Source organism: Trachurus trachurus (assembly GCF_905171665.1).
Source record: "Trachurus trachurus genome assembly, chromosome: 11".
NCBI lineage: Eukaryota > Metazoa > Chordata > Actinopteri > Carangiformes > Carangidae > Trachurus > Trachurus trachurus.
Window position 1 is genome coordinate 160,560 of NC_139904.1, and position 13,525 is coordinate 174,084.

Consider the following 13,525-nt stretch of genomic DNA (forward strand, 5'->3'; position numbering starts at 1 on the left):
ATAACTAGACAACTAGAATGAGACACGCCCACTGATAACTAGACAACTAGAATAAGACACGCCCACTGATAACTAGACAACTAGAATGAGACACGCCCACTGATAACTAGACAACTAGAATAAGACACGCCCACTGATAACTAGACAACTAGAATGAGACACGCCCACTGATAACTAGACAACTAGAATAAGACACGCCCACTGATAACTAGACAACTAGAATGAGACACGCCCACTGATAACTAGACAACTAGAATAAGACACGCCCACTGATAACTAGACAACTAGAATAAGACACGCCCACTGATAACTAGACAACTAGAATAAGACACGCCCACTGATAACTAGACAACTAGAATAAGACACGCCCACTGATAACTAGACAACTAGAATAAGACACGCCCACTGATGACTAGACAACTAGAATAAGACACGCCCACTGATAACTAGACAACTAGAATAAGACACGCCCACTGATAACTAGACAACTAGAATGAGACACGCCCACTGATAACTAGACAACTAGAATAAGACACGCCCACTGATAACTAGACAACTAGAATAAGACACGCCCACTGATAACTAGACAACTAGAATAAGACACGCCCACTGATAACTAGACAACTAGAATGAGACACGCCCACTGATAACTAGACAACTAGAATAAGACACGCCCACTGATAACTAGACAACTAGAATGAGACACGCCCACTGATAACTAGAATAAGACACGCCCACTGATAACTAGACAACTAGAATGAGACACGCCCACTGATAACTAGACAACTAGAATAAGACACGCCCACTGATAACTAGACAACTAGAATGAGACACGCCCACTGATAACTAGAATAAGACACGCCCACTGATAACTAGACAACTAGAATGAGACACGCCCACTGATAACTAGACAACTAGAATAAGACACGCCCACTGATAACTAGACAACTAGAATAAGACACGCCCACTGATAACTAGACAACTAGAATAAGACACGCCCACTGATAACTAGACAACTAGAATGAGACACGCCCACTGATAACTAGACAACTAGAATGAGACACGCCCACTGATGATGTCACAGACTAGAATAAGACACGCCCACTGATAACTAGACAACTAGAATGAGACACGCCCACTGATAACTAGACAACTAGAATGAGACACGCCCACTGATGATGTCACAGACTAGAATGAGACACGCCCACTGATAACTAGACAACTAGAATAAGACACGCCCACTGATGATGTCACAGACTAGAATAAGACACGCCCACTGATAACTAGACAACTAGAATGAGACACGCCCACTGATGATGTCACAGACTAGAATAAGACACGCCCACTGATAACTAGACAACTAGAATGAGACACGCCCACTGATGATGTCACACAACTAGAATAAGACACGCCCACTGATAACTAGACAACTAGAATGAGACACGCCCACTGATAACTAGACAACTAGAATGAGACACGCCCACTGATAACTAGACAACTAGAATAAGACACGCCCACTGATAACTAGACAACTAGAATAAGACACGCCCACTGATAACTAGACAACTAGAATGAGACACGCCCACTGATAACTAGACAACTAGAATAAGACACGCCCACTGATAACTAGACAACTAGAATGAGACACGCCCACTGATAACTAGACAACTAGAATGACACGCCCACTGATAACTAGACAACTAGAATAAGACACGCCCACTGATAACTAGACAACTAGAATGAGACACGCCCACTGATAACTAGACAACTAGAATGACACGCCCACTGATAACTAGACAACTAGAATAAGACACGACCACTGATAACTAGACAACTAGAATGAGACACGCCCACTGATAACTAGACAACTAGAATGAGACACGCCCACTGATAACTAGACAACTAGAATAAGACACGCCCACTGATAACTAGACAACTAGAATAAGACACGCCCACTGATAACTAGACAACTAGAATGAGACACGCCCACTGATAACTAGACAACTAGAATGAGACACGCCCACTGATAACTAGACAACTAGAATGAGACACGCCCACTGATAACTAGACAACTAGAATGAGACGCCCACTGATAACTAGACAACTAGAATGAGACACGCCCACTGATAACTAGACAACTAGAATAAGACACGCCCACTGATGACTAGACAACTAGAATGAGACACGCCCACTGATAACTAGACAACTAGAATGAGACACGCCCACTGATGATGTCACAGACTAGAATAAGACACGCCCACTGATAACTAGACAACTAGAATGAGACACGCCCACTGATAACTAGACAACTAGAATAAGACACGCCCACTGATAACTAGACAACTAGAATGAGACACGCCCACTGATGACTAGACAACTAGAATGAGACACGCCCACTGATAACTAGACAACTAGAATGAGACACGCCCACTGATAACTAGACAACTAGAATGAGACACGCCCACTGATAACTAGACAACTAGAATGAGACGCCCACTGATAACTAGACAACTAGAATGAGACACGCCCACTGATAACTAGACAACTAGAATAAGACACGCCCACTGATGACTAGACAACTAGAATGAGACACGCCCACTGATAACTAGACAACTAGAATGAGACACGCCCACTGATAACTAGACAACTAGAATGACACGCCCACTGATAACTAGACAACTAGAATGAGACACGCCCACTGATAACTAGACAACTAGAATAAGACACGCCCACTGATGACTAGACAACTAGAATGAGACACGCCCACTGATAACTAGACAACTAGAATGAGACACGCCCACTGATAACTAGACAACTAGAATGACACGCCCACTGATAACTAGACAACTAGAATAAGACACGCCCACTGATGATGTCACAGACTAGAATAAGACACGCCCACTGATAACTAGACAACTAGAATGAGACACGCCCACTGATAACTAGACAACTAGAATAAGACACGCCCACTGATAACTAGACAACTAGAATGAGACACGCCCACTGATGACTAGACAACTAGAATGAGACACGCCCACTGATAACTAGACAACTAGAATAAGACACGCCCACTGATGACTAGACAACTAGAATGAGACACGCCCACTGATGATGTCACAGACTAGAATGAGACACGCCCACTGATAACTAGACAACTAGAATAAGACACGCCCACTGATGATGTCACAGACTAGAATGAGACACGCCCACTGATAACTAGACAACTAGAATAAGACACGCCCACTGATGATGTCACAGACTAGAATAAGACACGCCCACTGATAACTAGACAACTAGAATGAGACACGCCCACTGATGATGTCACAGACTAGAATAAGACACGCCCACTGATAACTAGACAACTAGAATGAGACACGCCCACTGATGATGTCACACAACTAGAATAAGACACGCCCACTGATAACTAGACAACTAGAATGAGACACGCCCACTGATAACTAGACAACTAGAATGAGACACGCCCACTGATAACTAGACAACTAGAATAAGACACGCCCACTGATAACTAGACAACTAGAATAAGACACGCCCACTGATAACTAGACAACTAGAATGAGACACGCCCACTGATAACTAGACAACTAGAATAAGACACGCCCACTGATAACTAGACAACTAGAATGAGACACGCCCACTGATAACTAGACAACTAGAATGACACGCCCACTGATAACTAGACAACTAGAATAAGACACGCCCACTGATAACTAGACAACTAGAATGAGACACGCCCACTGATAACTAGACAACTAGAATGACACGCCCACTGATAACTAGACAACTAGAATAAGACACGACCACTGATAACTAGACAACTAGAATGAGACACGCCCACTGATAACTAGACAACTAGAATAAGACACGACCACTGATAACTAGACAACTAGAATAAGACACGCCCACTGATAACTAGACAACTAGAATAAGACACGCCCACTGATAACTAGACAACTAGAATGAGACACGCCCACTGATAACTAGACAACTAGAATAAGACACGCCCACTGATAACTAGACAACTAGAATAAGACACGCCCACTGATAACTAGACAACTAGAATAAGACACGCCCACTGATAACTAGACAACTAGAATGAGACACGCCCACTGATAACTAGACAACTAGAATAAGACACGCCCACTGATAACTAGACAACTAGAATAAGACACGCCCACTGATAACTAGACAACTAGAATGAGACACGCCCACTGATAACTAGACAACTAGAATAAGACACGCCCACTGATAACTAGACAACTAGAATAAGACACGCCCACTGATAACTAGACAACTAGAATAAGACACGCCCACTGATAACTAGACAACTAGAATAAGACACGCCCACTGATAACTAGACAACTAGAATGAGACACGCCCACTGATAACTAGACAACTAGAATGAGACACGCCCACTGATAACTAGACAACTAGAATGAGACACGCCCACTGATAACTAGACAACTAGAATGAGACGCCCACTGATAACTAGACAACTAGAATGAGACACGCCCACTGATAACTAGACAACTAGAATAAGACACGCCCACTGATGATGTCACACAACTAGAATAAGACACGCCCACTGATAACTAGACAACTAGAATAAGACACGCCCACTGATAACTAGACAACTAGAATAAGACACGCCCACTGATGACTAGACAACTAGAATGAGACACGCCCACTGATAACTAGACAACTAGAATGAGACACGCCCACTGATGATGTCACAGACTAGAATAAGACACGCCCACTGATAACTAGACAACTAGAATGAGACACGCCCACTGATAACTAGACAACTAGAATAAGACACGCCCACTGATAACTAGACAACTAGAATAAGACACGCCCACTGATGACTAGACAACTAGAATAAGACACGCCCACTGATAACTAGACAACTAGAATAAGACACGCCCACTGATGACTAGACAACTAGAATAAGACACGCCCACTGATAACTAGACAACTAGAATAAGACACGCCCACTGATAACTAGACAACTAGAATAAGACACGCCCACTGATAACTAGACAACTAGAATGAGACACGCCCACTGATAACTAGACAACTAGAATGAGACACGCCCACTGATGACTAGACAACTAGAATAAGACACGCCCACTGATAACTAGACAACTAGAATAAGACACGCCCACTGATAACTAGACAACTAGAATAAGACACGCCCACTGATAACTAGACAACTAGAATGAGACACGCCCACTGATAACTAGACAACTAGAATGAGACACGCCCACTGATAACTAGACAACTAGAATGAGACACGCCCACTGATAACTAGAATAAGACACGCCCACTGATAACTAGACAACTAGAATAAGACACGCCCACTGATAACTAGACAACTAGAATAAGACACGCCCACTGATGACTAGACAACTAGAATAAGACACGCCCACTGATAACTAGACAACTAGAATGAGACACGCCCACTGATAACTAGACAACTAGAATAAGACACGCCCACTGATGACTAGAATAAGACACGCCCACTGATGATGTCACAGACTAGAATGAGACACGCCCACTGATAACTAGAATAAGACACGCCCACTGATGATGTCACAGACTAGAATGAGACACGCCCACTGATGACTAGACAACTAGAATGAGACACGCCCACTGATGATGTCACAGACTAGAATGAGACACGCCCACTGATAACTAGACAACTAGAATGAGACACGCCCACTGATGATGTCACAGACTAGAATAAGACACGCCCACTGATGACTAGACAACTAGAATAAGACACGCCCACTGATGACTAGACAACTAGAATAAGACACGCCCACTGATGACTAGACAACTAGAATAAGACACGCCCACTGATAACTAGACAACTAGAATAAGACACGCCCACTGATAACTAGACAACTAGAATAAAACACGCCCACTGATGACTAGACAACTAGAATGAGACACGCCCACTGATAACTAGACAACTAGAATAAGACACGCCCACTGATAACTAGTCAACTAGAATAAGACACGCCCACTGATAACTAGACAACTAGAATAAGACACGCCCACTGATAACTAGACAACTAGAATAAAACACGCCCACTGATGACTAGACAACTAGAATGAGACACGCCCACTGATAACTAGACAACTAGAATAAGACACGCCCACTGATAACTAGACAACTAGAATGAGACACGCCCACTGATAACTAGACAACTAGAATGAGACACGCCCACTGATGACTAGACAACTAGAATAAGACACGCCCACTGATAACTAGACAACTAGAATGAGACACGCCCACTGATAACTAGACAACTAGAATAAGACACGCCCACTGATAACTAGACAACTAGAATGAGACACGCCCACTGATAACTAGACAACTAGAATGAGACACGCCCACTGATGATGTCACACAACTAGAATGAGACACGCCCACTGATGATGTCACACAACTAGAATGAGACACGCCCACTGATGATGTCACACAACTAGAATGAGACACGCCCACTGATGATGTCACACAACTAGAATGAGACACGCCCACTGATGATGTCACACAACTAGAATGAGACACGCCCACTGATAACTAGACAACTAGAATAAGACACGCCCACTGATAACTAGACAACTAGAATAAGACACGCCCACTGATGACTAGACAACTAGAATGAGACACGCCCACTGATGATGTCACACAACTAGAATGAGACACGCCCACTGATGATGTCACACAACTAGAATGAGACACGCCCACTGATAACTAGACAACTAGAATGAGACACGCCCACTGATAACTAGACAACTAGAATGAGACACGCCCACTGATAACTAGACAACTAGAATGAGACACGCCCACTGATAACTAGACAACTAGAATAAGACACGCCCACTGATAACTAGACAACTAGAATAAGACACGCCCACTGATAACTAGACAACTAGAATGAGACACGCCCACTGATAACTAGACAACTAGAATAAGACACGCCCACTGATAACTAGACAACTAGAATAAGACACGCCCACTGATAACTAGACAACTAGAATGAGACACGCCCACTGATAACTAGACAACTAGAATGAGACACGCCCACTGATGACTAGACAACTAGAATAAGACACGCCCACTGATAACTAGACAACTAGAATGAGACACGCCCACTGATAACTAGACAACTAGAATGAGACACGCCCACTGATGACTAGACAACTAGAATGAGACACGCCCACTGATAACTAGACAACTAGAATAAGACACGCCCACTGATAACTAGAATAAGACACGCCCACTGATAACTAGACAACTAGAATGAGACACGCCCACTGATAACTAGACAACTAGAATGAGACACGCCCACTGATAACTAGACAACTAGAATGAGACACGCCCACTGATAACTAGACAACTAGAATGAGACACGCCCACTGATAACTAGACAACTAGAATAAGACACGCCCACTGATAACTAGACAACTAGAATAAGACACGCCCACTGATAACTAGACAACTAGAATGAGACACGCCCACTGATAACTAGACAACTAGAATAAGACACGCCCACTGATAACTAGACAACTAGAATAAGACACGCCCACTGATAACTAGACAACTAGAATGAGACACGCCCACTGATGACTAGACAACTAGAATGAGACACGCCCACTGATAACTAGACAACTAGAATAAGACACGCCCACTGATAACTAGAATAAGACACGCCCACTGATAACTAGACAACTAGAATGAGACACGCCCACTGATAACTAGACAACTAGAATAAGACACGCCCACTGATAACTAGACAACTAGAATGAGACACGCCCACTGATAACTAGACAACTAGAATGAGACACGCCCACTGATAACTAGACAACTAGAATAAGACACGCCCACTGATGACTAGACAACTAGAATAAGACACGCCCACTGATAACTAGACAACTAGAATGAGACACGCCCACTGATAACTAGACAACTAGAATAAGACACGCCCACTGATAACTAGACAACTAGAATGAGACACGCCCACTGATAACTAGACAACTAGAATGAGACACGCCCACTGATGATGTCACACAACTAGAATGAGACACGCCCACTGATAACTAGACAACTAGAATGAGACACGCCCACTGATAACTAGACAACTAGAATAAGACACGCCCACTGATAACTAGACAACTAGAATGAGACACGCCCACTGATAACTAGACAACTAGAATGAGACACGCCCACTGATGATGTCACACAACTAGAATGAGACACGCCCACTGATAACTAGACAACTAGAATGAGACACGCCCACTGATGACTAGACAACTAGAATGAGACACGCCCACTGATAACTAGACAACTAGAATGAGACACGCCCACTGATAACTAGACAACTAGAATGAGACACGCCCACTGATGACTAGACAACTAGAATGAGACACGCCCACTGATAACTAGACAACTAGAATGAGACACGCCCACTGATAACTAGACAACTAGAATAAGACACGCCCACTGATGACTAGACAACTAGAATAAGACACGCCCACTGATAACTAGACAACTAGAATAAGACACGCCCACTGATAACTAGACAACTAGAATAAGACACGCCCACTGATAACTAGACAACTAGAATGAGACACGCCCACTGATAACTAGACAACTAGAATAAGACACGCCCACTGATAACTAGACAACTAGAATAAGACACGCCCACTGATGATGTCACACAACTAGAATAAGACACGCCCACTGATAACTAGACAACTAGAATGAGACACGCCCACTGATGATGTCACACAACTAGAATGAGACACGCCCACTGATAACTAGACAACTAGAATGAGACACGCCCACTGATGACTAGACAACTAGAATAAGACACGCCCACTGATAACTAGACAACTAGAATAAGACACGCCCACTGATAACTAGACAACTAGAATAAGACACGCCCACTGATGACTAGACAACTAGAATAAGACACGCCCACTGATAACTAGACAACTAGAATGAGACACGCCCACTGATGATGTCACACAACTAGAATGAGACACGCCCACTGATGATGTCACACAACTAGAATGAGACACGCCCACTGATAACTAGACAACTAGAATGAGACACGCCCACTGATAACTAGACAACTAGAATGAGACACGCCCACTGATAACTAGACAACTAGAATGAGACACGCCCACTGATGATGTCACACAACTAGAATGAGACACGCCCACTGATGACTAGACAACTAGAATGAGACACGCCCACTGATAACTAGACAACTAGAATAAGACACGCCCACTGATAACTAGACAACTAGAATAAGACACGCCCACTGATGATGTCACACAACTAGAATGAGACACGCCCACTGATAACTAGACAACTAGAATGAGACACGCCCACTGATAACTAGACAACTAGAATAAGACACGCCCACTGATAACTAGACAACTAGAATGAGACACGCCCACTGATAACTAGACAACTAGAATAAGACACGCCCACTGATAACTAGACAACTAGAATGAGACACGCCCACTGATGATGTCACACAACTAGAATGAGACACGCCCACTGATGACTAGACAACTAGAATGAGACACGCCCACTGATAACTAGACAACTAGAATAAGACACGCCCACTGATAACTAGACAACTAGAATAAGACACGCCCACTGATAACTAGACAACTAGAATAAGACACGCCCACTGATAACTAGACAACTAGAATGAGACACGCCCACTGATAACTAGACAACTAGAATAAGACACGCCCACTGATGACTAGACAACTAGAATGAGACACGCCCACTGATAACTAGACAACTAGAATAAGACACGCCCACTGATAACTAGACAACTAGAATGAGACACGCCCACTGATAACTAGACAACTAGAATGAGACACGCCCACTGATGATGTCACACAACTAGAATGAGACACGCCCACTGATGACTAGACAACTAGAATGAGACACGCCCACTGATAACTAGACAACTAGAATAAGACACGCCCACTGATAACTAGACAACTAGAATGAGACACGCCCACTGATAACTAGACAACTAGAATAAGACACGCCCACTGATAACTAGACAACTAGAATAAGACACGCCCACTGATAACTAGACAACTAGAATAAGACACGCCCACTGATAACTAGACAACTAGAATAAGACACGCCCACTGATAACTAGACAACTAGAATAAGACACGCCCACTGATGATGTCACACAACTAGAATAAGACACGCCCACTGATAACTAGACAACTAGAATGAGACACGCCCACTGATGATGTCACACAACTAGAATGAGACACGCCCACTGATGACTAGACAACTAGAATGAGACACGCCCACTGATGACTAGACAACTAGAATAAGACACGCCCACTGATAACTAGACAACTAGAATAAGACACGCCCACTGATGACTAGACAACTAGAATAAGACACGCCCACTGATAACTAGACAACTAGAATGAGACACGCCCACTGATAACTAGACAACTAGAATAAGACACGCCCACTGATGACTAGACAACTAGAATGAGACACGCCCACTGATAACTAGACAACTAGAATGAGACACGCCCACTGATGATGTCACACAACTAGAATAAGACACGCCCACTGATGACTAGACAACTAGAATAAGACACGCCCACTGATAACTAGACAACTAGAATAAGACACGCCCACTGATGACTAGACAACTAGAATAAGACACGCCCACTGATAACTAGACAACTAGAATGAGACACGCCCACTGATGATGTCACACAACTAGAATAAGACACGCCCACTGATGATGTCACAGCTTAGAATGAGACACGCCCACTGATGATGTTGAGTCTGTTTTGACTCATGTTTGTGTTTGACTCCAGTTCCCCAGGGTCAGAGGTCGCGGCTGGAACAGAGGGGGAGGGGGGGGTGGTTACCCCGGCAACAGTAATGGAAACCCTGGCAACATGAACCCCCCAGTGCGCCCCCCAGAGGAGGAGTGGGACCCCGAGTACACGCCCAAGAGCAGGAAGTACTACCTGGTGAGTAGCTCCGCCTCCGCTGCTACGTCACCTCCTCCTTCTTTAAAGGGATATGCCAACATTTTTTTTTTCCGTGTCTTGCCTCACTCCCGTGTCCATGACCAGCAGATAGACACCATCCTTTCTACTGTGTGTGCAGTAACAAGGGAGATAGAGCCGTATCGCCGTAATTAGCTTAGCTCAAACACTGGAAGTGTATAGGTAGTGTTAGCCTGCCTCCACCTAAAGTCGCTAATTAGCTTAGCTCAAACGCTGGAAGTGTATGGGTAGTGTTAGCCTGCCTCCACCTAAAGTCTCTAATTAGCTTAGCTCAAACACTGGAAGTGTATAGGTAGTGTTAGCCTGCCTCCACCTAAAGTGGCTAATTAGCTTAGCTCAAACACTGGAAGTGTATAGGTAGTGTTAGCCTGCCTCCACCTAAAGTCACTAATTAGCTTAGCTCAAACACTGGAAGTGTATGGGTAGTGTTAGCCTGCCTCCACCTAAAGTCGCTAATTAGCTTAGCTCAAACACTGGAAGTGTATAGGTAGTGTTAGCCTGCCTCAACCTAAAGTCACTAATTAGCTTAGCTCAAACACTGGAAGTGTATAGGTAGTGTTAGCCTGCCTCCACCTAAAGTCGCTAATTAGCTTAGCTCAAACACTGGAAGTGTATGGGTAGTGTTAGCCTGCCTCCACCTAAAGTCGCTAATTAGCTTAGCTCAAACACTGGAAGTGTATAGGTAGTGTTAGCCTGCCTCCACCTAAAGTCGCTAATTAGCTTAGCTCAAACACTGGAAGTGTATGGGTAGTGTTAGCCTGCCTCCACCTAAAGTCACTAATTAGCTTAGCTCAAACACTGGAAGTGTATGGGTAGTGTTAGCCTGCCTCTCCATGGTGTATCCCTTTAACCTTTAAATGTTTCTCTCTTGCAGCACGACGACCGTGACGGAGAGAAGTCGTGGGTGGACGGTCGTGGTCGCGGCCGCGGCTCGTTCCCGGCGCGGCGCGGCCGCTTCGTGTACAGGAAGGGGGGCGGGGGGGGCAACAGCCCGAAGTGGACGCACGACATGTTCCAGGGGGGGGAGGGGGGGGGGCTGGGCGACGAGGCCGAGCTCGACCACAAAGACGCCAAGATGGCCGCAGACGCCGCCGCGCTGAAGCAGTAGCCGTGTGTCAGCATCACCATGACGATGATGACGATGATGCTGATTCTTTAATTTTCTTCGTTAACAGTTTAATGAGTTAATGAGCGAAGTCACGACTCGTTTCCTCCCACGACTTCACGTCACTAAAAGTTTCTTCTGTTTGTTTTTCAGCCGACGACTCGACGACGTCAGAGACAAAATAAAAATAAAAGCGTTTGTGCCTTAGAAAATAAAATAAAGTCGTGTTGTCGTAGTAACGTGTGAAGTCGGAGGGGGGGGGGGGGGGAGGGAGGAGGGGGGGGGGGGGAGGGAGGGGGGGGGGGGGACCGGTTCGGTCCGGTTCGGTTCAGTTAGTTCTAGTTCTGTTCTCTCCTCTGAGTCGCTCCTCGCTCCGTGGGACCAATCAGCCGCCGGGACGGGATGTTGATGTGAGGGAGCGAAGACGACGTGTGTGTGTGTGTGTGTGTGTGTGTGTGTGTGTGTGTGTGTGTGTGTGTGTGTGTGTGTGTGTGTGTGTGTGTGTGTGTGTGTGTGTGTGTGTGTGTGTGTGTGTGTGTGTGTGTGTGTGTGTGTGTGTGTGTGTGTGTGTGTGACCGTTCATTCTCATTGATCCAACGATTGGCTGAATCCCCCGATCGGCTCCAGACTCGAGGCAGCGAAGGTCTCTACTTTAGTTTGAGGGTTTTAATAAATAAATAGAAATAATAATAAAACTTGTGTAGAATCTAAGGATCTAAATTATTGAAGTGTGAACGTCTGAAGGAGGAAACGTGAAGTGAAACATGTTTTATTTCGGAGCTGAACTTTAAACTGTCGCTGAAACTCAACGTAAAAGAAAAACCTGAAGCTTTGTGTCTAAAGATAAAAAATGAGTATTTTAAGGAGTTTTGTGAATCTGCTGCTTCGTCACTCGTCCACCGTTCGTTCTGCATGTACTCAACTCACCTGTAGGACTTCTACTTCTTCTTTTGTTTAATCAGAAGCTGAAACTTTTTTACTGTTCAAGCTTTGAATTTCTTGTCCTTTAATTTTGAATAAAATTTTCTTTGATTCAAAGCAAAAATCTCTGAGATTCATTTTCCAACGAGTCAAAGCAGCAGACGAGACGAACAGAGTTCATCTGGAAAACCTGGACAATGGTTCACTAGTTTTCATCATGGAGAGAGTTTCTTTATACTTTAGAGTTTAGTTTATAAAATAAAAACCTGGCACCAAAGTATTTAGTAAACTACTTCTCCAAAGTCAGTGACACACACAGTTCCTCCACCAGGGGGTGCTCCACTGACTACAGCCACCAGGGGGCGCTCCACTGACTACAGCCACCAG

General features: G+C 44.5%; 1 protein-coding gene across 2 annotated transcripts in view; it reads left to right on the top strand.

Annotated features, from left to right (window-relative positions):
- Positions 1 to 13,249, top strand: part of thrap3b (thyroid hormone receptor associated protein 3b) — a 31,771-nt gene extending 18,522 nt beyond the window's left edge. For both annotated transcript variants that reach the window (XM_083982075.1, XM_083982076.1), the window contains exons 10-11: positions 10,915 to 11,073; positions 11,987 to 13,249. In XM_083982075.1, the coding sequence (XP_083838201.1) occupies positions 10,915 to 11,073; positions 11,987 to 12,220 (393 nt within the window). In that variant the 3' untranslated portion in view covers positions 12,221 to 13,249. The remainder of the gene's footprint in view (positions 1 to 10,914; positions 11,074 to 11,986) is intronic.
- Positions 13,250 to 13,525: the final 276 nt, after the last annotated feature.